Source organism: Neoarius graeffei, chromosome 5 (assembly GCF_027579695.1).
Source record: "Neoarius graeffei isolate fNeoGra1 chromosome 5, fNeoGra1.pri, whole genome shotgun sequence".
Taxonomy (NCBI): Eukaryota; Metazoa; Chordata; class Actinopteri; order Siluriformes; family Ariidae; genus Neoarius; species Neoarius graeffei.
In genome coordinates, this window is record NC_083573.1 from 58,026,340 (window position 1) to 58,054,273 (window position 27,934).

Consider the following 27,934-nt stretch of genomic DNA (forward strand, 5'->3'; position numbering starts at 1 on the left):
AAGAGCCGTTCAAAAGACTGGCTCATTTGGCTCTTTGTAAATATTTATTCAGTTTTAAGAAGACAGCGTCTAAAGAAGCCAGATCCCTCTGAACTGTAAACTCAATGCTATCCCAGAAATCCTTCCTGTAATATGCAAATTTGGCCGCCTCTGATTGGACAGCGCGACGCATCAACAGGCAGAAAGTGTAAAAGTACAAAATGTGTTAAGTGAGCTGAAACAGTAAAGATCAGATTCAATGCAATATTTATCAACGAACAACTTAAAGTTAATATAATAGTGTACTTTATATTATAATCAAGCATGTCAAGCCTACCGTCACTGTGTAACCTGTCTCTCTGATAGACTAACTCAAGCAGTAGATCACTTCACTCATGGTTCTCTTGTTAGCCTCGGGACGAAGAGCCCTGGTGCTCAGCTTAGGTTTCAGTTTGCAGTGGCTGTGTCAAGACGTGTTATGCTTTGCAATAAGAAAAACATTGGTACAAAACAAGCCCATTCACTTTTTTATGCTGGTAAGAGAATTACAATGGTTTTTCGTGTGACAAGAATGTGCGATTAAATTGCGATTAATCGCGAGTTAACTATGACAGTCGCGACATTAATCGCGATTAAATATTTTAATCGCTTGACAGCACTAATTTTGTAGCATTGTCTGTGGGTTTGCAAAGGGGGTCCCCGGCCAGAAGCTAATGCTGTTTGGGGGGCCTTGGCATGGAAAAGTTTGGGAACCCCTGGCGTAGGCTACCGTGTAAGCTCTGTCAATTTCAGCGACAAATTAAAAATGGAAGCGGACGAATTGGTTCCTAAAAGAACTAGTAAGGGGTCAGTCATCTGGCATTTTTTTTATCACGAGGAGGACGTGGAACAGCAAATGCCAGTTTGTAAAGTGTGCAAAAAAACCTGTCATCACGAAAGGCAGCAGCCGGGATTATACACATCTGAGAGGCAGAGCCAGAAAACATTCAGTTCAAAAGTGTGCAAAGAGAAAAATGATGTTTTGCAGATCTCTCTCTGCTCTCCCTCAATCTCTCTCTCTATTGTGAATGTTCCAGTGGTTCTCAGTAGTCAGGTTAATAGCTTGGAGATCTATTTTTTTTTAAAAATAATTTAATGAAAGAGCACTTTTCTTATTTAGGCTAAATGTCTCTCAGTGTTGAGCTTGCACTTTATTGGTTTGAGCTCTGAGCAGCTCTGTATTGTATTGCCCCTTTGTTGCAATTTTCAAGATTGTTTTTGCAGTTTGTGCCACATCTTTGTTGAATAAAAATAGTCTTATTTCAATTCATTTGTGATTAATCACTAACATGACAATTTAAAATGTGTTGTTGAAAACCACCTGTAAAGTTAACCAAGAATGTTATTTAATCTGCAGGGATTGTAGTGAAAACAGTAAAGAGTAAAAGTTAGATTTCATGGGGTCCTTTAGAAGAGATTTAAATATATCGAGATATATATCGTATATCGTGAAATGGAGAAAATGTATCGGGATATTCATTTTTTCCCATATCGCACAGCCCTAATTTCCATCTTAGTTTGTAGTTCAGCCCTTTATGTAACTTACAGTACTTCTATTGTTCTATTAGGCATTCATTTCTTGTATAGTTCTTATTTTACGTAGGGTTTTTTTTTTTCCAGCTTGTATTGTTGTTTTTTAATTTATATTGTATTGTTACGGAGCAATTTCGGGCGCATGAATTTCCCTCGGGATTAATAACGTTTCATCTCATCTTATTTTTAACAAGCACAGTGCTAAAAACAGTACTCAGTGGTCTGCCGAGGTCTAAAACCTTGCTAGCCAAGTGTGACTTCCCCACAAAGTGAATGTCATGCTTTGATAGTTATGTGCCAGAGCAAAATGAAGATGAGCCTAAGTTACATTTATGGCATTTGGCAGACACCCTTATCCAGAGCGACTGACAGAAGTTAAAAGACATTGCATTTTACATTTATCTAATTTATTCAATCGATCAGGAGCCCGGTGCTGTAGCCCCTGAGTTACCTCTGCCCAATGCTAAACCTAATCACATCAGTTTATAATTCGATACTAGCTGTGACTCACAAGAGAAGCATTTCAGTTCAGGAACGTCTCTAGCCTTTGGAACTATATACAAATAACAGGAAATAGATCGCGGTAAAAGGATTTTCCCAGGCTGCCAGACACATTTGGTCAATTTCTTCAGTTTTATTCGGATTTATATTGTACAAAGCATGTGAGACACTACAGGATCAGACCTGAACCTTGGAAATGGAGTCATTGTGTATTTTATCTCCTGAGTAGTCAAGGTGTCAGAATGGCCAGAACAGACACCCTTAGTGTGTACGCCTGTTCTACAGAGATATGGACTTGTTTTAAGTCACCCCGTCACTCAGCGACATAAGTTACATACACGCTGAATTGTTAGGCTTTTCCACAGGTCACCTGCTTTCAAATCATAAACTAAAATAAAAAAAATCACCTTTATTTCAGCCCACCATTCATTTAACAACAATCAACTTCATGATTATGGTTTGGGTGGATGTGAATCGGCAGTGATCGACACTGGAGAGAAATCTGAGAAAACAGAAGGGGAAAAAAAAACCCCGCAAAAAAAAAAAATCTTGGATCAAGCAGATGAGCTGCAATTATAATTCTCTGGGCATGGATGTGGTGGGTAAGCATCTTTTAGTTTAGTGAATTGTGCATCTCTGAAATGGAGTTCAGCAAGAAACAAGAGTCACAAACTGCCCTGGAGTGAAAACGTCTGTGAGATACTACAGAACAGACTGAGCCACTCTGGATCTGATTTAATAAGTCATTATCAGAATTTGGACTCTTACAGTGGACATATCCAGACTCCAGGGCTTTTTATTCTTTTCAATAAAACCGCATTAAGCTGCCAAGTGATGGACTTTGTGTGGATTCTTCTTTTCTGTTCTCTTCAGGGAAACTTAGGACTTAAATAGTCCTGAGGACATGTGACTTTCAAGCTGTGGTTAATGAGGACACTGGGGAGAACACACACACACACACACACACACACACACACACACACATGTACCTGATGTCCAGCTTTAATCTGCTCCAGTACTTTGTCATAGCAAACCTCTTCCATGTCGTGCAGCTGCTGAATCTGAACACAGAACACACACATGCATGTTTGTACTGCACCATATAATCCGTCACATACTTGACAATTCTGAAGAGGAGTAATGATGGATAAAAATTTTGCCACCTCTACTCATTCATAGGTTTGTCTGTATTTTGACTATTTTCTATGTTGTAGAACAATACTGAAGACATCAAAACTACAGGGGTGTTCACACGGCAACTTTTACTCCGGTGTAGCACCGGGGCTGCCCCGGTAGAGCGTTCACACGGTACAAAGTTATACCGGTGTAGCCCCTGAAAGCTGCTTAAACCGGTGCAAATCTAACCTAGCCTGGGAAATCCCATGCTGCTTTGCACAATCGTTCCGATCTGAAAAGACAGCATGGAAACTATGGTCTAAAGGCTCGCCTGAGTTAGGGAGCCAATCAGAGAGTGGGGAGGGGTGGAAAGACGGTGACGCGTACTACTCGACAAACGGAAGCTTGTAGTTTATTTGGGACTGTTTACGGATCACGTTTAACATGGCGGCGAGCGATACGAACCAAACTTTCGATCAAGCTTTAGACACTGTTCTGAATAGTTTAGAGCGAAAGTTTGTTTTAAAAAAAGATCAGCGTTTGGCGTTACAGTCTTTCGTTGACGCGAAGACAGATGCCTTTGCCTTGCTCCTGACAGGGTTTGGTAAGGTTTGGCTTCTTCATCCTCTTCGTCGCTCTAACTACGTCACCGGGTACAACTGCCATGATTGGCCATGGGCTACGTATACGCCAAATGATAGACATTCGCAACGTCCAATAAACGGCCGTTGACAATCGTAAACCACACCTCCCCTGCGAGAAATTCAATAGGCGGATTCCAGACCATATTTCACTTGTGATATGGTCTGGTGTTAACCAGACTAAATCTAACCCTGCTCGGGAGGTGGTTTAAGAAATTTACTCCGGAGTAAATGCTAGTTTGCGGGGCAGCACCGATATAAAATGGGACGTCTGAACGCTACAGGGGTAGACTCGCTACGCGTGAGGAGAGCTGATTACATACGGGCATTGCATAATTTGCATCCTGGTATTTTGCGCTTCCAAAATGGCGAATATCAACAACAACAGAATTGCGTGTCTTCATCCACGTTGTTTTCCCGGCGCTTGGTGATGCCATGACAACCGGGAAAAGGAAGTACATTTTCATGCATGCGCATATTTCATTTCCGCATTATTACTATCGTATAGCACGGTCACAAAAACTGCCGTGTGAACGCAAGTGGGGCTGCACCGGTGCTAACACGCTTCTCTCTAGTAAGCAGGTTTGTGACGTGTGAACGCTCCACAAAATTTACACCGGTGTAAGATATATCGCAACAAAATACATCGGTGCAGCATCGATGCAAATATGTGCCATGTGAACACCCCTTATGACATAAAATATGGAACATGGATGGAATTATGTGGGAAACAAAAAATTGTTAAAAAAAAAAAAAAATCTGTTTCATGTTTTAGTTTCTTCAACGTAGCCACCGTTTACCTTGATGATGCTTTACACACTATTGGCAGTATCTTACCCAGCTTCATGAGGTCGTCACCTGGAATGCTTTTCAATGAACAGGTGCCTCGTCAAAAGTTAATTCGTGCGATTTCTTGCCTTCGTAATGTGTTTGAGATCAAACAGTAAACAATAAAAATACAGTAAACAGCCCTATTCCACAACTGTAGCTATCAATATTACGTCATGCTTGTGTCAGACACTGGCGTTTCAGCCTTGCTTGTGTACGGCGTATCAGGATACGTGGCAGTAAGAAAGGAACGTCACAGCATCGCCAGCTTACGTAGCTAATACTCTAGGATGCGTAACGCCATCTCCTTGTACGCCAGGGTGCGGCGTATTTTTAAGTACGCACTTAAAAATCCGTAGCACAAATGTAGCAGCTTTGATACGTCACGTGTATGCCGTAAAAATGAAAGCTATGCAGCGACAACGTCGCTCGAACACCTATTACGCCGTGCGAACGCTTTAGTTGACATGTGTCTGATGAAGGTGGCTCCGGGGCTGGCTGGGTGGATGGGGCTGATGTCTTCCCTCTTCCCTTGCTCTTCTTGGGTCCTGACTTCTTCGCTGGCATGATGCTTTCTTGACTGTGACAAATGACAACGAACGCAGCGTGAGGCCCCCTTTTATACCCACCTGTGAATGCCGCAGGTACGCAGCAGCAATGTCACACGTAAGAATGAAACGGTTACGCCGCGGCAACGCATCATATGCGACGCACACGGCTCAGTACGCCATGACTTTACATCCCTTGAACCCCATACAAACCCCAGAGGCGCCACACGTACGCCGTGTACGTCACAGGACTTTAATTTTGGACAAAATATGCCTCATTTCCTGGCGTTTGACCCACACGCCGCTTACGTTGCAAGATACGAGACAGTGTGACACAAGCATTAAGAACTGCTCAACTAAGTAAAGAGAACGAACAGCCATCATTACTTGAAGACATGAAGTGACTTTTAATTAATAAAAATAAAGAAAAAACATTGAATTACAGTAGAAGATGTGTCCAAACTTTCGACTGGTACTGTACATCTGTATACCAGTAAACACACAATGAAATGTTTCCAAATGGCATTTTCAAAGTTGATCTGCTGCTCAAAGTATTTGTGCCCTCTCTCTCTCTCTCAAATAGCCCCTGCTCACACTCGGCGTGTACTCACACCAGGAGACCCATATCACACCCTTAAACTGTAGACGTGGACCGCTTGGAAGAGTTGCGCTCGGACACGGTTCAGTTGGGCTCGTGCACAGTGTGATCGCTAACCAAATAGATCTGAAACACTATCGTGTGCGCTTTTCTTTTTTTTTTTTAATTTATATTTTATTATTTTTCAAGGTAAAGGGTGGTGGGTACATGAAAACAAGAAAGAAAAAAAAAGAGACAGGAAATGGGGGGGGACAAAAAAAACGACAACAACAGTAACAACAACTATTTACAAACAGGGAGTAGTCTTTCACATACATGTACTTACAAAAGGATACGTAATATATACACTTATAGTAAGGATTCATTTGGCCATTTGGCAGGGACAAAATAAAACCATTTCAACCATCTGTCAAAAAAAACCTCAGTTTTTTGGTTAACATGTGCTGTTATTCCTTCCATCTTGTAAATTTCCACCACAATATCTCTCCACGTAATAATTGTTGGGCTGTGTGGTTGTAGCCAGTTCCTGGTGATGGCTTTTTTACTGGCCACCAATAGAATGTTAATAAGATATTTGTCCACTTTCAGCCAGTTTTCGGGAACGTATCCAAGGTACAAAGTCTTAAAGTCCAGTGCAATATCTTCTTCAAAGATGTCCTGTAGGGCCTTATGTATCTCAGACCAAAAAGCTTTTATGTTGGGGCAGTCCCAGAAAACATGGTGGTGGTTTGCACATTGATGGCCACAATGTCTCCAACAAACAGGGATAATGTCACTGAATTTGCATTTCTGATGTGGTGTTCTAAAATATCTGATTAAGTTTTTCCAGTTAAATTCCCTCCAGTTCATTGAACTGGTGCATTTCCATTGAAATTTCCATATTTTTTCCCATTCTTCATCTGTTATTTCAGTCCCTGATTCGGTTTCCCATTTTGCTTTGATATATGATGTGGAGTGTGTATTGAGTCCTAACAAGCAGTTATATGTAGCTGATATAATACCTTTATTAAGAGTTGCCTTGTATGTTCCTCTGAACAATTCTAGCAGGTTGTGTTTTTCTTCTGATATATTTTTCCGTGTGCGCTTTTCAAGTCACTGAAGAATATTTGGGTTAGTAACGGGTCTGGTTTTCATCTTATTGATGAACGTGAATTGTAGTCAGCGAGTCAAGTTGCATCGTGATCACGTAAGTGCACTCAGGACTGGACCATAAAGCGTAGAGAGTAGGAGAGTGGAGGAGTGGGGAGGAGGGACGATCGCTCTCGGGAGCAGTACAAGGCAATTGTTCCTACACCCTCAGGCTGCTTTTGTGCGCTCATGAAGCTTCTGCTCACAGATTTCTGTGCTCTCTCTCTCGGATTTTGGTGAAACGACCCTATCAAAATTCACCAACCAATAGAATGCAAGGTACGACAGTGACCAGTGAAACTGACACTGCCTCCTTGAGTATGCTCGCTTTACTTATGGGCAATTACTGGTTAACAGGGTTCATCCCCTCCCACCATCCAGGGCCTGGTTATCAGTATATGTATTTTGCTTGTTTTCTTGGTGGACCTCAGGAGTGAATACATACATATACCAGCATCATTTTTTTTTTTTTACTAGAATAGCTACATACAGGCGCGGCACAGTGGTGTAGTGGTTAGCACTGTCACCTCACAGCAAGAAGGTCCGGGTTCGAGTCCCGTGGCTGGCGAGGGCCTTTCTGTGTGGAGTTTGCATGTTCTCCCCGTGTCCGCGTGGGTTTCCTCCGGGTGCTCCGGTTTCCCCCACAGTCCAAAGACATGCAGGTTAGGTTAACTGGTGACTCTAAATTGACCGTAGGTGTGAATGTGAGTGTGAATGGTTGTCTGTGTCTATGTGTCAGCCCTGTGATGACCTGGTGACTTGTCCAGGGTGTACCCCGCCTTTCGCCCGTAGTCAGCTGGGATAGGCTCCAGCTCGCCCGCGACCCTGTAGAACAGGATAAAGCGGCTAGAGATAATGAGATGAGATGAGCTACATACAGGGCAGTCCGGTGTTGCAGTGGTTAGTGCTGTCAACTCACAGAAAGAAGGTTCTGGGTTCAAACTTCATGGTGGACTACGGGCTTTGAGTGTGGAGTTTGCATGTTCTCCTCGTGCCTGCGCGGGTTTCCTCCGGGTGCTCCGGTTTCATCTCACAGTCCAAAGACATGTGGATCAGGTCAACTGGCTACTCTAAATTGCCCAGAGGTGTGAATGTGAATGTAAATGGTTGTTCATCTCTGTGTTAGCCTTGCGATAGTTCGGCGACCTACCCAGGATGTACCACACCTCTCACCCAAAGTTAGCTAGGATTGGCTTCAGTTTCCCCCCTCCCCTGACCGATAAGCGGTAGAGCTCTAGATAATGGATAGCTACATATAGTAGCCCCATAGCACATTGGCTTCCCATCACACTGAACCCGGTTAAACAGTAACTGCCCGTAAGTAAAGCAAATGCAGCTTAGGAGGCAGTGACGACGGTCAACGTCATACCTTGCATTCTATTGGTCAGTGAATTTTGATAGTGTCGTTTCACCAAAATCCGAGGAGGGGGGGGGGGGGGGGGGGGGGGGGGGGCAGGTTTTTCGAGCAGGAGCAGAGTAAAGCTGCACACGAGCCAGGACTATTTGAGAGAGGGCCAAATCTGAACATGAAATGAAGAAATACTGCTCTCAAATTAAAAGACTGCGCTCTTGATTAAAGAAAAAAAAAAACTCCATGAACGCTTCCGTGCTGACTGCTGCAGGAGAGCAAAGCAAATAAACAGCTTTTTTAATCACTTTCTAATTATCATTAAAATTATTTGTGAAGTGTTAGGTCTGACAGGCCTTTCCAATCAGGTTGGGTTTTTTTCCCCCTCAAACTTTTCAGACATTTTTTTCTCTCTCTTTTGGACAGAAACCAAAACTGGCCTTTATTTTCTGACCACTACTGGTTTCAAATTTCAGTGCACCCTGACAGATATATATGTTATTTACCAGCTGGGAGGTCCATATGGTGAAATACCGTGACCGAGGTCTTGAAAGTACTGAGCGAGGCCCTCTGGGTCAGTATTCAAGGCCGAGGTCACGGTATTTCGCCATACAGACCGACCTTAAGCTGGTAAATAATATATTTATTTTTTTCTTTACCAAATTCTAACAGAAAACGAGAGCGCCTGAAAGGGGAAACTGAGCTGAGCCGCCATTTTGAATCCTCATTCATGGCTGTAATGCAAATTGCTTCCTCCTCGGTATACAAGTGCACTTCCATGGCAGGAAAAAAAATCCTACATTTTGCCACCTATGTAGTGCCCTATTTATACAAATAGGAGTCATTCAGGATTCAGCCATGTTTTTGCTCGGCGTTAACAAGTTAGAGGTTTTTAGCTTTCTCCTGAAATGTTTTCTTTTATTTCTTCGTCCTCGGGGTAGTAAAACTCGCTTCCGCTGTGAAGACTGTCGTTATCGCTATCCATGCTGTAGAATTAATGCTATTCTCCTGAGAAATGCTGGCAAAAATTTATAAGATTTTTGATAATCTTATAAATAAATCTTATAAAAAAAAAAGATAAATGTTGACAAAAAAATGCTACTATGCTTGTTGTTGTGAACAAGCGAGTCGCCAGAGGTCCATAACCAGGGTCCGTAGTAGATACGGACCCACTCGCCAGCCAATCAGAGCGCAGGATTTGATGGAAACCGCACCGCGAAAAAAATAGTTTTATCTAGCATGTTTGTTTAATATCAGCTAAGTAGATCATACAGTACAACAGGACCCTGACACACCCACAGCAGTGGGCAGCCCAGGGAGCAGTAGGGGGTTAGGTGCCTTGCTCAAGGGCACTTCAGCCATTAATGTATGGTTCAAGGAATCAAACCGGCGGCCTTTTGGTCCCAAAGCTGCTTCTCAAACCGTTAGGCCGTGGCCACTGATTGCTTCATGACTCTCCTACATTAGATATTTAAATACTACATTGCAAGAATGTCTCTCACATTAATGAACTCGGACCATTCTTTGCCACTTCTATGCATCATTTAAGCTAGAAAAAGGACTTCCATAGTGTATCAGCTAACATCAGAGAGTTCAAAACACCTATGTAACTGACAAATCAATCAATGCAGATTACTAACAGACAATTGCCATTTTTATTGGGGGTTTAAAAAAAAAAAAACGTTTCGGTCATATACACTACCGTTCAAAAGTTTGGGGCCACTTTGAAATGTCCTTATTTTTGAAAGAAAAGCACTGTTCTTTTCAATGAAGATCACTTTAAACTAATCAGAAATCCACTCTATACACTGCTAATGTGGTAAATGACTATTCTAGCTGCAAATGTCTGGGTTTTGGTGCAATATCTCCATAGGTGTATAGAGGCCCATTTCCAGCAACTCTCACTCCAGTGTTCTAATGGTACAATCAGTGCGTTTACATGCACATCCAAATCGAGCTGCTGTCGGTAATCGAGCTAAGGGTCCCAGCAGGGGTGCCAGAGAAATCCAATCCTACATGCACACAAGGAAATCGAGCTATTGTGTGAGGTACATTGTGCACCCGAGCCACAGGTGGCGCTACACGCCCCATCGTGTTGGTACACTTCCGGTTGTCGTCATGAAGAAGAGCTATTCAAGAGTATAAACAAAGTTATCAGTTCCGTGGAGGTGTCGTGGCTCGGTCAACTGAGGCGCCATGCCATGGATCCGGGGACCCGGGTTCGGTTCTGACCCGGGGTCGTTTCCCGGTCCTTCCCCGTCTCTCTCTCCGGCTTGTTTCCTGTCTCTGCACTGTCCTATCCAATAGGGATGAAAAAAGCCCAAAAAAAAATCTTAAAAAAAAAAAAGTTATCAGTTCCATGTTCGTTCGTTCTCCTTGTTCCTCCTGACCTCTTCTGCTGCTCGCTACTACTACTGTTGTCATGCCGACCAAGGCTGTTGTGTTTCCCGCTTGTGGTCTCGTCACTTGTCACTTCCGAAAGGGGCAGTGCTGAAGTAAGTAGCTCGATTACGTAGCTCGATAGGGTTTACATGCACTAAGTAGCTCGGCTACAATCGCATAATCTAGTTCGTGTAGCTCGATTACGAGAAATCCAGTTCGGTTCGATTTCAGCTGAGCTAAGGTGTTTCCATGGCATTTAGAACTTCGATTTCAGTCGAGCTACGGCAGAAATTCGATTTTCTCTATGTGCATGTAAACGCACTGAATGTGTTTGCTCATTGCCTCAGAAGGCTAATGGATGATTAGAAAACCCTTGTACAATCATGTTAGCACAGCTGAAAACAGTTGAGCTCTTTAGAGAAGCTATAAAACTGACCTTCCTTTGAGCAGATTGAGTTTCTGGAGCATCACATTTGTGGGGTCGATTAAATGCTCAAAATGGCCAGAAAAATGTCTTGACTAGATTTTCTATTCATTTTACAACTTAATAAAAGTGTGACTTTTCATGGAAAACACAAAATTGTCTGGGTGACCCCAAACTTTTGAACGGTAGTGTATATCAGTGATAACTCATACCAGAGTGTTAAAATGCAGAGCCCTTATGTCACGACACCGTGTTTCATTAGCATGGTGTGTAAAAAATACTATCCGTAGGTTACCTTATTTGTAGTCTTGATTCCCACAAAGGTTTGTCCGAGGGGAACGGGACGAAAGCGGCTGTCGAAGAAGAACAGGCCAATGTACGGGTTCACATGCAGGAATGATGCCACATCCAAGTAATTAGGCAGCGTGGCAGACAGGCCCAGGATGCGAATCATGCTCTGAGTTGACTCCACCTGCACAAACAAACAAACAAACAAACAATATAGTCTCAGCCTCCCAGTGGAAAGAAAGATTTTTGAAAACACTGTATTCCAATACAGACAGTGACGCAAGGAACGATCTTTTACTCGATCTAGCCTAAGAATGATGAAATGGCTTACAGCTTTAGTTTGACTGTTGAGTGGCTCATTACAAGCTTTACATTTTAATAAAACATCTAACGCCATCATTACAGATCTAATCATGAATATGAAAAGCAGACACAAAAGTCAGAATTTATTGAGCCACTCACTCATCAACAAATATGTTTTATTCATTGATTGGCCCAGTGAAGCAAATAACATCAGCACAGACTCAAGTACAGCATTCTGCATTTCAAACAGGCAGTACTGAATATGAGAGAGAGAGCGAGAGAGAGAGAGAAAATGGACACTCGGATATAAAAGAGAGAAACGGAGAGAAAGAGACAGACAATGTGTGTGCGAGAGAGAGAAACACTCTGTCCCTCTTGTTCTGTACTTGACAAGGGAGATTGGTTAGACTTTTAATATGATGCACTGGCTGTCTTAGTAATCTAGATATCTCACACCGAGTCGCTGCCTGAAGGTACAAAGCAAAGCTAAAGCACTCTCACAAGTTCTGCCTATCTGGCAGTAAGAGTGAGAAATATTGCAATAACATGGGCCACTGTAACAATACAGCGCAGGTCATTTCCACTACATTCGTCTTATCGCTGTTGATCATCTACCTATGAGCTGAGAGCACCGTTCACCTTTAGTGCCTCAAACTAAAATACCTACGCTCTTTATCTGTTTGCAAGGATCAGCTGTGTTTCAGAACTGATTTAAGGTGTCATGCTTTTTCATCAGACTGACAACAGAAATCCTTATTAAGACAGCTGCACTGACTAAAAGCAGACAGTCGCCCATCAAGCTCTTTATATCAGACCCAGGGATTTTAAGTGCCACATCCTTTATTCCACTCAAGCCATCTGATGCGAGATAATTTCTATTTGCTGGCACTCAAATGTGCGTTTTATAAAAACCTGCTCCTTGGATGTTGTTTTCATATTTAGATTATTACCAGACAGCACAAACTATCATTCCAGACCCATTTAATGTATTTTACCTTGGCACAAAATGAAGGACACTTTTACAGTGTGTCCTCTATTAAAAAAAAAAAAAAAAAAAAAGCAGCGTGTGGCTTGTCTTCATAAACAGCCTCACTGAAAGCATTTTTATGTATGAAAGGACGCATTAATGATCCTCAGAGGAAATTTGCGATCTTGCCCATGCTGAGGATTTGAAAAAGGGCAGGGTATAAAATAAAGTATGCTTATTGCCCGATTAACACTAATTGCCTGATAACCACTAATTTACATACTAATTATTCGCCCCAATCTGGAATTAACAACTTCTGCCAAACACGGAAGCTGATGACAAGGTGTGCAAGTTCACTTTAAAGCTAGACTGCCTTTCAGGTTTTTCAAGTGTAGGTCATAAAAAGAATTTTCCCCGACACCCGATTATTTTTGTTTAAAAAGCTACTGAATTCAAATCACAGACTTCCAATTTTATTATCCATCCATCCATTATCTCTAGCCGCTTTATCCTGTTCTACAGGGTCGCAGGCAAGCTGGAGCCTATCCCAGCTGACTACGGGCGAAAGGCGGGGTACACCCTGGACAAGTCACCAGGTCATCACAGGGCTGACATATAGACACAGACAACCATTCACACTCACATTCACACCTACGGTCAATTTAGAGTCACCAGTTAACCTAACCTGCATGTCTTTGGACCGTGGGGGAAACCGGAGCACCCGGAGGAAACCCACGCGGACACGGGGAGAACATGCAAACTCCGCACAGAAAGGCCCTCGCCGGCAATGGGGCTCGAACCCGGACCTTCTTGCTGTGAGGCGACAGCGCTAACCACTACACCACCGTGCCGCCCAATTTTATTTATTTATTTTTATTTTTTTTTTTTAATAGAACAAGTAATGAATTTAGGGTGACGTGGCCCTAAATTCTCCGCTATTGTTTCCTGCTTCACCATGACCCAATTCAAGATACTGCGTCATGCATCACGTGGTGGGCTTTCCCTGTTCGTGCAAGGCATTGTGCGATACAAATTTGAAAAAGGAGAGGAAAATGGAGGACGCGAGTGCGCGAATGAAACATGAAAGACCGACTACAGTAACAGAAAGCGAGAAGAAAAGACGTTATGTTGCGAAGGAAAGGAAACGGAGGACCAAACTAATAAATATCGGCGGTCAGCGAGCACCTCAGTGTGATCAGCTGTTCGTTTAGTGACAGAATGATGGAACTGTCAGTGCACGGCCAAGGTAAACCTGTAGATGGCAGTAATGCAACACTGTGGATGCCAGCTGCTGTAAAACCCAAAAGAAGAAGAAAAAGAAGCAGAAGGTAAACCTGCGCATGCGCATACGGCCTTCCTCTGTCTGCTTGACTGCGCGAAGCGAGCGATTTCATACATATTAGTTGCTCGGGAATCTCCTCAAATTAAATAACTTTCCAGCCACAGAATGGTCTGGGTTTTTTTTTTAAAGCTATTACAGAAATAAACATGTATCACAATGACCACATTTCAGAGGGAACTAAATATCACCGATTTTATGAAATCGAAAGGCCGTCTATTTTTAAAACAGGACTCTGGAACTTTGGTCGTCTAAATTTGCCAAGTACCAGTCTGTAATGCCCCTCTCAGGGACCTGATGATTACACATGGCAAGTCAGCACATATTAAAGGCCTGTTTGAGAATTCCTAATTCGAGAGCAAAATGTCACTGTCTGCTACTGATGTCACTGTCTCCTCAGTTAAATATTACGAAAATAAAAACAAAGCATCATTGTAAACAACAATGTGACGAACAGATTTAGCCTAACATTAGCTATAAGACTGACAAGCAGCATTTAGTAAGAAAAAGACATTATGACTGTAATGAGTTAAAAAGGAAGAGAATGAAAGTAGCACCGGAACTCCGTTTATCTATCACTCCACTGACAAACTGACCGCACTGTAGTCTATCATGTAATATATATGAAAAAATAATGATATACAGTACTGCGCAAAAGTCTGGGGCACCCTGGGTTTGTTCCCCCCCCCCAATACAAACTTTATCGATTTCTATGTTATGATTTCTACATTGGGCGGCGCGGTGGTGTAGTGGTTAGCGCTGTCGCCTCACAGCAAGAAGGTCCTGGGTTCGAGCCCCGGGGCCGGCGAGGGCCTTTCTGTGCGGAGTTTGCATGTTCTCCCCGTGTCCGTGTGGGTTTCCTCCGGGTGCTCCGGTTTCCCCCACAGTCCAAAGACATGCAGGTTAGGTTAACTGGTGACTCTAAATTGACCGTAGGTGTGAATGTGAGTGTGAATGGTTGTCTGTGTCTATGTGTCAGCCCTGTGATGACCTGGCGACTTGTCCAGGGTGTACCCCGCCTTTCGCCCGTAGTCAGCTGGGATAGGCTCCAGCTTGCCTGCGACCCTGTAGAACAGGATAAAGCGGCTAGAGATAATGAGATGAGATGAGATTTTTACATTATCGAGTCAGTACAAAACAGTTTAAAAGTCCAAACATTCATTTTCCAGCACAAGATTAAATGTTACAGAAAAAAAAACAAAAAACGTTTGTATCTGAGCAGGGTATTACATAAGAGAGCACTTTTCAGATTAAAAAAACGAAACAGAATGAAGGCCGCTGGGTTTTGGTGTAAAATGAAGAAGCGAGTGTGACAGTCGAAGTGTCCAGAAGAACCGTGGCTGTTTCTGTAAGATGCTCCATAAAACCTACAGCTCATTTCCTTATCAAACTGCACTCACTGTACCGGAGACTACTGAGTTTTTTTGTTTTTTTTTTATAACAAAGGGTCGCGAACACCAAATATTGACTTTGTTTCATTTATTACAGCTTACTGCTGTTTATAGATTTTTAAAAAATGTTTTTTATTATTTATTAAGCCATTTTTGGTCTACAGCATTTCTTTACATGTGCCTAAGACTTTTGCACCGTACTGTATCTGCAGAGAACAAGAACATTAAAAGGACATTATAACACAAGTTAGCATTAATCAGATTTACTGATGTGCAAGTTTGCAAACTGCCTATAAATGTATGCTCTGTGTCAACTTTATAACTTACACCTACCATTTATTGACACTCATGAACCATTATAACAGGAAAACCAACCAGCTAGATGAACTTCCTAGTAAACAGTCACTGACAGTAGCAGTTATGGTTGGACTTGTGCACAGGTTAACCCAAATTACCCAACCTCTGTGACTAAATATTTCATTTTCCAGTCCAGCAATTAGAATATTTTCAAAGAAATATTACCACTGGCTTGTCCGAGTTGAATTGCTGAAATAAGTGCTTTGGTTTTCTTATTAGCATGTCGTCATGTTTGGCTTGAGTTTACTGGTTTAAGTTTTGACAGTGGTGCAGTCAAGTGAGTTAACTAATTGTCAGTGTCAGATAACAGAAATTATTCTATCCACATTCATTGGATATAAGCAATCGCACGCTCTGATTGGCTACTCTACTACAAGGCTATCAGCTCATATTCCGTGAGTAGAGAAAAACAAAATGGCGGCGCGTGTTGTTGAACTAACTGAGGGCGAAATAAAAATTCTACTTGAAAACGAAACCCCCAAAAATAAAAAGGCAACAAAATATAGAATGAAAATATTTAACGGTAAGAACATGTTTTTTTTATTTTTCAAGAATTAGGTGACTCGTTTTAGATTTTTCGGATCACGGATCCGCCGACGGCAGTTAAATACTACCGCTAGAAAAATTAAAATCTGTGCATATTTTTATTTTAACCGCCAAAACATACAAAAAGAAATGTAAAAAAAAGGTCACATATTTTTCTTGTAACAGCACTGTATCCCTGGTACTAGGCCATATTTCTTTAAGTAAAAAGTATTAGAATCGCAAATACAAATGACAATGTGTGTTGTATATATCCACTTCAGCCGAGTCCAAAAACGAAACTATTTACGACACTGAGTATTCACTTGAATGTTTTTATGGTATTTACGACCGCTTTATGACAGTGTCAACCTCGTGCTGACCATGGCTGACGCTGACAGCATGGATTCCGAGCTATCGCCCCAACTGTACGTAAGCATAAAGTGTAGTCAAGAAAAGTCTTTTCACTGTCTCACTAACCAAAACGTGGGCGATTTCGTCTCTCAAGCGTTGAAAGTAAAAAATGAAAAGATCAAAACGATCTTTGGTTCTCATTAAGAAGGTGATGTAATGAGCGCGATGCCGAATATGCCTGCCATAACGTTAGTTCGCGATTTTGGCTGCAAGTATCTGACTGTGGAATTAGAAGAGGATGGTGCCGCAGAGAGTCCTATCGAATCAAGTAGCACGAACGTATCAGCCTTTGATGTGCTCATGAGAGCTCAACGGTCATATGACCACATACATTCAGAGAAGTAAGTACTGGAATGCTCGTCCGTATTATAAACTTATACACAAGAACACACACACACACACACACATATATATATATATATATATATATATATATATATATATATATATATATATATATATACACACACATATATATATATATATATATATATATATATATATATATATATACACACACACACACACACACACACACAGTGGGGCAAAAAAGTATTTAGTCAGTCACCAATTGTGCAAGTTCTCCCACTTAAAAAGATGAGAGAGGCCTGTAATTTTCATCATAGGTACACTTCAACTATGAGAGACAGAATGGGGGGAAAGAATCCAGGAAATCACATTGTAGGATTTTTAAAGAATTTATTTGCAAATTATGGTGGAAAATAAGTATTTGGTCAATAACAAAAGTTAATCTCAATACTTTGTTAGATACCCTTTGTTGGCAATGACAGAGGTCAAACGTTTTCTGTAAGTCTTCACAAGGTTTTCACACACTGTTGCTGGTATTTTGGCCCATTCCTCCATGCAGATCTCCTCTAGAGCAGTGATGTTTTGGGGCTGTCGCTGGGCAACACGGACTTTCAACTCCCTCCAAAGACTGGCTAGGCCACTCCAGGACCTTGAAATGCTTCTTACGAAGCCACTCCTTCGTTGCCCGGGCGGTGTGTTTGGGATCGTTGTCATGCTGAAAGACCCAGCCACGTTTCATCTTCAATGCCCTTGCTGATGGAAGGAGGTTTTCACTCAAAATCTCACGATACATGGCCCCATTCATTCTTTCCTTTACACGGATCAGTTGTCCTGGTCCCTTTGCAGAAAAACAGCCCCAAAGCATGATGTTTCCACCCCCATGCTTCACAGTAGGTATGGTGTTCTTTGGATGCAACTCAGCATTCTTTCTCCTCCAAACACGACAAGCTGAGTTTTTACCAAAAAGTTCTATTTTGGTTTCATCTGACCATATGACATTCTCCCAATCCTCTTCTGGATCATCCAAATGCTCTCTAGCAATCTTCAGACGGGCCTGGACATGTACTGGCTTAAGCAGGGGGACACGTCTGGCACTGCAGGATTTGAGTCCCTGGCAGCGTAGTGTGTTACTAATGGTAGCCTTTGTTACTTTGGTCCCAGCTCTCTGCAGGTCATTCACTAGGTCCCCCCGTGTGGTTCTGGGATTTTTGCTCACCGTTCTTGTGATCATTTTGACCCCACGGGGTGAGATCTTGCGTGGAGCCCCAGATCAAGGGAGATTATCGGTGGTCTTGTATGTCTTCCATTTTCTAATAATTGCTCCCACAGTTGATTTCTTCACACCAAGCTGCTTACCTATTGCAGATTCAGTCTTCCCAGCCTGGTGTAGGTCTACAATTTTGTTTCTGGTGTCCTTTGACAGCTCTTTGGTCTTGGCCATAGTGGAGTTTGGAGTGTGACTGTTTGAGGTTGTGGACAGGTGTCTTTTATACTGATAACGAGTTCAAACAGGTGCCATTAATGCAGGTAACGAGCGGAGGACAGAGGAGCCTCTTAAAGAAGAAGTTACAGGTCTGTGAGAGCCAGAAATCTTGCTTGTTTGTAGGTGACCAAATACTTATTTTACCGAGGAATTTACCAATTAATTCATTAAAAATCCTACAAATGTGATTTCCTGGATTCTTTCCCCCCATTCTGTCTCTCATAGTTGAAGTGTACCTATGATGAAAATTACAGGCCTCTCTCATCTTTTCAAGTGGGAGAACTTGCACAATTGGTGGCTGACTAAATACTTTTTTGCCCCACTGTGTGTGTGTGTGTGTGTGTGTGTGTGTGTATATATATCAGGGCTTTGAACCGGTTCAAGGAACAAAAACGAAAACCGGGAACTTTTTCTATTTCACATGGAACAGAAATGAAACCAGAAACTTTATTATTTTTTATGTTCCGGAACAGAAACGCTTATTAAAAATAATGGTAACCGGTTAATACCGGTTTTTATTTCGTTCTTCAAAGTTTCTGTAGCCTACAAATAAAAAAGTCATTCTTCTCCTGTGCAAGTTTCTATGACCCGCTGGGGTTCACTTCCTGTGTGACGTTCGCTGATTGAATGGAGAGAGCGGGAGGGTGGACTACTATCACATCTCCACATCTTAAATAAGAGGTAAATATTGCAGTCTATCGTTATTCAAAAACGTCAATTTCAAACACGATATCAATATATTTGTCCACGTTAATGAGAGGCTCGCGAACATTAAATGACGTTAACCTCTGTTAGCCTATCAATGCATAGGGCCTGACTAACCTTTGGTAACACACTAAACGAATTACTGTATCTTTCATTTTTGGCACTTTTTCTGTTTGTGTAGATGGGAAGACATACTGAGAATCCAAATCGCCAACATTTGAAATAATAATTGTTTTGAATTATTTCTTGTCTTATTTAATGAAGGTTGTAATAGAGTTAGCCTACATTTGGCTTAAGCTGGATGAGACAGAGACAATTTTATAGCCATTTGTTAAACAGCTGACAGGGAACGTAATTAACCGTTCCGGGAACAAAATTTTTTTGTTCTAACCAGTTTGGGAACGTCTATTTAATGGTGGAACCCAAAACTGGAAACGTGAAAATTCCGTTTCTGCTCGGAACAAACCAATAGGAAAAAAATTCTGGTTCAAAGCCCTGATATATATATATATATATATATATATATATATATATATATATATATATATATATATGTATATGTATGTATGTGTGTGTGTAAAGTGTGTCTCTTGAATTTAAATTATTTTATCATCTTAATCTGACATTGAAATTTTACCACGCAAAAAAAAAAAAAAATTGGACAAGGACACTTTTATTTTTATTTCGACCGACGACATCAAAAATATGTTGAAAAAAATCCGTGAACCTAAAGATAAAACAATGGGTGGCTTTATTATTATCGCATTTTCCACAAACTGCTATTGTCCTTTCGCCGGTTTGTTTACATTCTAAGTGGAAATGATTTTGTTGGACGTTTTGTATAAGAAGTTTTTATCAAATTTGCAAAAAATTAAAATGCTCCGTTTCCCAAAATCCAGTGAATGTGGATAAAATAAAAGAGTTATTCCACTCAATCTCATCATACGTGGCTTACAGCCAACTCAGTGCTACACGTCTCGTCGGCTATCAGCTCATGTATGACTCGATTTTGTGGAATAACTGCTAAATATGATAGTGGAGCACAAAAAAAAAAAAAGACAAGAGTCTTTTTCAATCTGTGACAATCTGTGTATTACTGACATATAACAAAGAATCCTGTCAAGTTTTATGAAATTCCTCCAAAAATTGTGAGAGGAATTAATTTCAGAAGGTGAGTACCCTTCCTGGGACACCTCATTGCCACGATATAATCCCCCCTTTGGGCCTTTCGGCCAGCCGGGGATAATAAAAATTATGAGTGAAGTTGATTTCAGAAAGCCTTGACGAAATTGCCAAAGTACAAGTTTATTAATAATCAAGGGCATAACTCTGGTAAAATTTCCCTAAATTAAACGAAATTTCAATATGCGTATAACGGTCATATAACAAGGCCTTTTGCCAAGTTTTGTGAAATTCCTCCACAAGTTGTGAGAGGAGGTGATGACAGAAGGAAAACACACTCATGAAATTGTCAAAGTATAATTTTGTTAATCAAGGGCTGTAACTCTGGTAAAATGTGACCGAATTTAACAAAATTACAATATGCGTACTACCGACATATAACAAAGAATCCTGCCAAGTTTCATGAAATTCCTCCAAAAATTGTGAGGGAAGTTGATTTCAGAAAGCAAGCACACCTTGATGAAATTGCCAAAGTACAAGTCTGTTAATAATCAAGGGCATAACTCTGGTAATATTTGCCCAAATTAAACGAAATTTCAATATGCGTATAACGGTCATATAACAAAGCCTTTTGCCAAGTTTCATGAAATTCCTCCACAAATTGTGAGAGGAATTAATTTCAGAAGGAAAACACACTCATGAAATTGTCAAATTATAATTTTGTTAATCAAGGGCTGTAACTCTGGTAAAACGTGACTGAATTTAACGAAATTACAATATGCGTACTACTGACATATAACAAAGCCTTTTGCCAAATTGGGTGAAATTCCTTGACAAACTGTGAGAGGAGTTGATTTCAGAAGGTGAGTACCCTTCCTAGGACGGATGGACAGACGGAAATCGCCACGACATAAACCCCCTTCGGGCCTTTTGGCCAGCGGGGGATAATAAAAATTCAAAAGATGTTACTGACCTGATCAAAGACTTTCCTTGCGGGGGAGAAAAAAAAAATCCTTATAACATGACTTCTAACAAGGTAAAGGCCTACCTTTGTATTTCATTTTAAGTGTTTTATTTGGACTAACTTTACTGAGGCTTTCGTTTGATGGGCCACATCACTGTTTGTCCACGAATCTCTGTATAGTACAGTGTGCACTGTGGGCTACGTAGAGCTTTGAGTTGGCTAAGGTGGTGGCATAATGTCTATTACTGCAATGAGGTTAATTTCACATTCAGACGCTCGGATAGTTCTGCTTAATAGCACACCTATAGCATGTTAATACGACATGTTGTGAAAGGAAAGAAAAATAAACTGTTTCTGTTTAACCGAATCGGGAAATCCTGACTTGAATTATTCGAACGTTTTGTCCAGATATACTGAATAACTGCTTAAGTGTAACTGAAACACTGGAGAACACTGTTAAAGTGATGCAAAAAAGAAAAACGTCTGAAAAGTTTGACATTACCAGCCTGAGTTAGGAAATGCAAACTGCTCCAACCAACTACTGCCCACACAGACAAAACTGAGATTTGCAGTTAGAAAGAACTAGAACAGGCATCATTAGGACAGTAGTTGTACAAGAGCAAGCACTTTCTACATCACCTACTCGTGGACCAAGGAGGTGGGGGGGTCTAAAGTGGCAAACATCATTAAAGCTTGTGACAGCTTCAAAGTGTGTATGCTGAGCTGGAGAAGTGGGCACTATGAATGAGAGGATCCAGCAGCTTCAGCTAGCACAGCCAAAATCATAGCCATGCTTCACCGACTCTCAAACGATAGAGATCTGCAACAAGATTGAGGTGCCACGCTGATCTAAATGAATTCCAGCACAGAGAATATAGATTTTAAGAGATACTACAAGCATTATTAATCAGGTTTGTTTTCGGTCCTTAAAGGTAAAAAGCCACTCTTCACTGAGTGCAGTTTCCTTTCTCATCCATCTTTTAGTGATAAAGCCACTCAGTTTTCTGCTTCTGCAGGCAAACGTCTTGCTTGGTAAACATGATCTCAATAATACAAAGATTAAAAAAAAAAAGTACTTGGTTTTGGATTAGATTCTGTACACACACACACACACACACACACACACAGGAAAACATAGGAAGGCCAATTTGTGCAGTTATTCCGACCTGGAGCAACAAGTAGAGTATACAGTATGTTAAGTGGCCCGGGAAAACCAAATAAATTCTGGAAAATAGCCAACCATGATGATAAATCAAGTTTTAACCAAATTGATTTTTTTTTTGCTGCCTGCAAGAGATGATGACACCTTGACTTTAAGAAGAGGAAATGTTTATACTCGAGTTTTTGGGCTAGTGTCAGGTCGTACAAAGGCAGCTCTAAAATCACTCAAAGTTTTAATATGAATATGGGACCGATTCGGATTTCAGCTTTCATTCCCTGATATTTACATCTAGATGTATTAAATTAGAACATGGGACATTCCGTTGGAGCCCACGCATTTTTCAGGTGATCAAAAATATCGGAACACGTTTCTTATTGCCCAGATGTGCCCTGTTAGATTGATCGTTTAAACAGTGACTAGATCTGAATGTCTACTCTTGATTTGAGCCCTGGGTTTCACCTTTGAAGGCTGTATTTGCTGTGATTGTTGAAATTTTTAAGTTGAAATTAAAGACATATTTTTTAAATATTTAACAGGAGCTCTCGCAGAATACGTATAGAGTTTTTCTACCATTTGTTTATACAGAGGCTTTTTTTCTTAAATATACAAATATATTGAATATTTAGTATGTGTGTGTGTTTTCTTCTTTTCATTATTATATGCAATAGTTTTTGTAAAAAGCGCAGAGTTTTTGAAATGTTTTTAAGAAATAAAGCATTATTATTATTATTATTATTATTATTATTATTAAAAAGAGATAAATCAACACAAAGACCAGAAAGCAGTTTATAAGAGAAAAGCAAGTAATTTTGAAGCTGAGAAAAGAGGGAAATTAATCCGAACCTTTGCACAAGCACTGGGCACGGCCAAGACAACAATATGGAATGTCCTGAAAAGAAAGAAACCCCTGGTGTACTAACAACCAGACATCAAAGAGCAGCTGATGACAAACTTAGTGAGAGCTGTGAAGAAAAACCCCAAAACAGCAGTCAGTAATATGACCAACATCTTCCACAGGGCAAGGAAGAAGGTATCAGGGTCCACCATTCAAAGAAGACTTTGAGAGCAGAAATATAGCGACCATAGCACAAGATTCAAACCACTTACTGGCAGGAAGAACCAGAAGGCCAATGGGAATCGGCAAAGAAATACAGATATGAGCTACAAAAGTCCTGGAACCAAGATTAACCTCAACTAAAGTGATGGAAAGGCCAAAGTGTGGAGAAAGAAAGGATCTGCTCATGATCCAAAACATACAAGCTCATTGGTCAAATGCTATGGAGGTATGTCATGACTTGAGTTTGCATGACTGCTTCTGGAACGGGCTCACTAATCTTTATTGATGATGTAACTCATGATGGTAGCAGCAGAATGAATTCAGAAGTCTACAGAAACATTCTGGCTGCCAATTTACACAGAAATGCAGCCAATCTAATTGGCAGGAACTTCATCATGCAGCAAGACAGTGATCCAAAACACACTCCCAACACAACAAAGGACTTTATTAGGGGAAGGTTTTAGACTGGCCAAGTCAATCACCAGACCTTAACCCAAATGAGTACTTCCTAAAAGAATACAACAGTTTGGTGAGGTCAGTGGGTAATGGTGTGATGCACTTACTGCAAGCAAGGGATACGCAACCAAAATGTAAATGTTATTTACTTTAAGACTATCTGCTCCAATACTTTTGCTCACCAAAAATCGGGTGGCCTGCCACCAGAGGTGCCATACAAAACGACGGAGTTAACAAATCTAGATGTAAAGCTCAGAAAATAAAAGCAGAAATGCTGATCCATTGTCGTCTCCATCTTTTGAACTCAAAACCAAAATGTCTTCAGTGTACAGCAAAAGAACTGGCCTTGCTGTTCCAATACTTTCAGAGGGGACTGTTGTTGTGGTTTTCTGATGTTTATTTTGCTAAACATGTATACCAGGGCCCGTTAATAAAAAGCTAACTGCATGATCTCAAGCTAAATGAAACGCGTGACACTGATCGTGTACTTCACTGTTGATCTCATCACCACTATTAAAAGCTTTTGCTCTCGTCTGTTCATTCATGTTGGTCGCTTTCAATCCCATTGTCCTCACCTGCTTATCTGTCATTTAAAAAAAAAAAAAAACTCTGGTATTACAAAAGAGTTTTTTTGTACTTTGAACAAAGGAAAAGGAAGGACAAGGCTGTGCTGAAGAACTCCATTGCCAAGAGGGCTGTCTCCTTCCACAATACCTCTTTAGCTCATTTATTAATTTCCTCCTGGAGATTGACACCTGACTGCAGCTCAGTGGAACGGAACACGGATATGGGATAGTCAGGAACGCAGGCTCGCATCTCTCTGCCTGTCAGGATTTGCATAATCATACTAATATCCCAAACGGCCAGACTGATTCCTGTAAGGGGGCCTGCCAGTCATCATCAGCACAGCTCTGTCACTCACACAGCATAATCGTGCAGAAGAGAGTACACAAACATCCACACACACACACACCCGAACCAGAAATATGGACCAAACAAGGACTAGTGAACATACATTCTCAAACTCAAGACCTGATTCATAATATCACAATAAAATATCACGGACAAATAAAATTATTTAATCACTGTTATATATTTAACCATGCAGGTAACTGAAAATATTAGGCATGTAATGAACTGGCATTTCATACTGCATCGTTTTAATTAATACAAGGCTCGATGAACTGATACATTACCTATTGATCAATACACTTCAATAAACAATTAAATTTAAATCAAGCGCACGCTCCCTCCTCTGAAAAGTAACTGCCCCTTTATCTCAAATCAGGAAAGGCTACAGGCATTTCAAAAAAAATTAACACGTCTGCTCAGCATGCTGTTTTTCATGTTAATACACTAGAATACTAGCTATTTATCATGATTTATAATGATGAAATAAAAATTGAATTGCAATTAACATCAGGCTGTGGAATCAATTTTTTTGGCTCAGTCTTTGGCTGGAGCCTGTAGAGCCACCTGTCTGCATGTGTACGGTATGTTTAACCGAGTTTGAGCGTGTTTAAGAACGTAATTGGCGTGCCAACCTCAGGTAGCGATTCCACAGTCGCTGTAGTGTTAGTGAAGGCCAACGTTAGTGCAGTCAAGCCAAATATTATTACTATTTTCCCTGTGTAATTTATTTAGTTACTTTTAAAATCAACATCGACAACTACACACAACGGAGTGACCTGGCAGCCAAAATTCTCTCAAAACCTTCCGCTTTTAACGAAGCAAACTTCACGGCCATTTTGTTTACAAACTGTCTCAGTCGCTCACTAGCGGGGAAGTTTTACATCTCCGATGTGTCTCTTTTCCAGTTTTTCAATGTCTGTTGGTATGTTCTTCTCTTGTAAATAAGCGTGAAGAATATATAATGAAGTTTTGGTAGCCTTTCGGGTGTTCAGCGCGTCTTCGGTTTCAGTTTATTTATTTAGTGCTTAATCCTAGCACTGGACTAACCTCGTCTTCTCTCTTTCCCGGCAGACAAAGAAATGATTCTGCGCATGCGCAGGAGAAAAGTTTTGTCATTGGATATTCGCATGGGCGCTGATGTGTTTAATAACATTATAACAATATTGCATGCTCATTCTCCATCAGGGAGTGTGGTGTAATACATGGAGGATAAGCGATATGATAACAATATTGCATGCTGTCAATAAACCCGCTAGAAGGGAATAGAATACATGTTTTTGTTCCATGGAAAAAGTGGCCTGTATGTATAATAATGCACAATAGCAGGAATACATACGACTTCACCGTAGGTGGAAGTAACACCGCTCTAATGTAACGAAAACACACACACACTAAATAAATAAATAAATAAATAAATAAATAAAAACAGATCTAAAATGGGAAAGAGCTGTTGTGTGACTGGCTGTACAAACAGATTTAACAAGAAATCAGGGTTCTCTTTTTCACAGACTGCCGAAAGCTAAAGAAAAGAGAAGAAAAATTGAGGTAGTCCAAATGTTCATAGGCCTTTTCTTAAAAAACTTCTGAGTTAATGTTTTCATTTTTAAGAAAAGGGATATTTTAGTTAATAGGCTGTTTTATTTTTTTTGCGGTCCAAATCCTGCGCTCTGATTGGCTGGCGAGCGGGTCCGTATGCTACGATATGGACCCCGGTTATGGACCTCTGGTGACTCGCTCGTTCGCAACAACAACAAACATAGTAGCATTTTTTGTCAACATTTATCTTTTTTTTATAAGATTTATTTATAAGATTATCAAAAATCTTGTAAATTTTTGCCAGCATTTCTCAGGAGAATAGCATTAATTTTATAGCCTAGTAAACTAGACCCACCCGCCTAGCGGCCAAAAATATTTTTGCCTAGCGAATGGGTCTAGCCTCGCACCATATAAAACACCCCGGGCATCAAATCGTGCCCGCCAATCACAACGCAAGGTTTTTGTTTGGATTCTTTGGGCGGGCTTTTGCAGGAGTGACGACAAAGCTGCGCGACGCTGGAGAAAGCACAACAGGAAAGATGGCTACGGCTAGTGAACAGCGCACGTTTGACTCCGCTTTGGAATCAGTTTTAGAAGAATTAGACCTGGAGTTTTCGTTGAAACATGAGCAGGAAGAGGCTCTCCGCTCATTCCTTTTCAAGAAGGACGTTTTCGCTGTTTTGCCGACCAGCTGTGGCAAAAGTCTGATCTACCAGCTGGCTCCGCTGGTAGCCAAAAGGATGGGGTTAGTTTGTGCAGTACGAAGAATTAATAAACAGCTTTGAAACATTACTTTTTGATTGTTTCTTATTTTCCCGTTATTTTAAATTTAAGGGAAATTATTTTACCAAACACCACTAAATAAAAACTCTCAAAAACAGTTTAAGCAAACCCTTGAAAAACACTTGGGGGGAAAAAAAAAAAAAAAAAGTGTATGTGGTACAGACTCCAAACTTGTGGTCATTATCTCCAAACTTCTTAATATCTAGAACCTGTTTATTAATTAATACGCATTTTGAAAAATTATTTATTTCAAGGTCTCCCCCACTGCTTTCTGTCGCTCTGACTACGTCACAGTCACTGTTGCGCTGATTGGTCAGAGCGTTGGCCTATACGCACAGAGACCGTTTGAAAGACAGCTGTTTGTTCCTCCCACCCCCGTCAGAAATGTCTACGGATCGAGGCCAGACTAAATATTCACATTTAGTCTGGCTTGCCAGGCTATTAATTTTACAGAATGGATAGCGATAACGACAGTGTTCACAGCGAAAGCGAAGAAATAAAATAAAACATTTCAGGAGAAGGGCGGCACGGTGGTGTAGTGGTTAGCGCTGTCGCCTCACAGCAAGAAGGTCCTGGGTTCGAGCCCCGTGGCTGGTGAGGGCCTTTCTGTGCGGAGTTTGCATGTTCTCCCCGTGTCCGTGTGGGTTTCCTCCGGGTGCTCCGGTTTCCCCCACAGTCCAAAGACATGCAGGTTAGGTTAACTGGCGACTCTAAATTGACCGTAGGTGTGAATGTGAGTGTGAATGGTTGTCTGTGTCTATGTGTCAGCCCTGTGATGACCTGGCGACTTGTCCAGGGT

General features: G+C 41.0%; 1 protein-coding gene across 3 annotated transcripts in view; it reads right to left on the minus strand.

Annotated features, from left to right (window-relative positions):
* ascc3 (activating signal cointegrator 1 complex subunit 3) overlaps window positions 1-27,934 on the minus strand; it is a 395,456-nt gene that overhangs the window by 186,470 nt on the left and 181,052 nt on the right. For all 3 annotated transcript variants that reach the window (XM_060922147.1, XM_060922146.1, XM_060922145.1), the window contains exons 12-13: window positions 11,361-11,537; window positions 3,042-3,113 (exon numbers count right to left, since the gene is read on the minus strand). In XM_060922147.1, coding sequence (XP_060778130.1) covers window positions 3,042-3,113; window positions 11,361-11,537 — 249 coding nt within the window. The remainder of the gene's footprint in view (window positions 1-3,041; window positions 3,114-11,360; window positions 11,538-27,934) is intronic.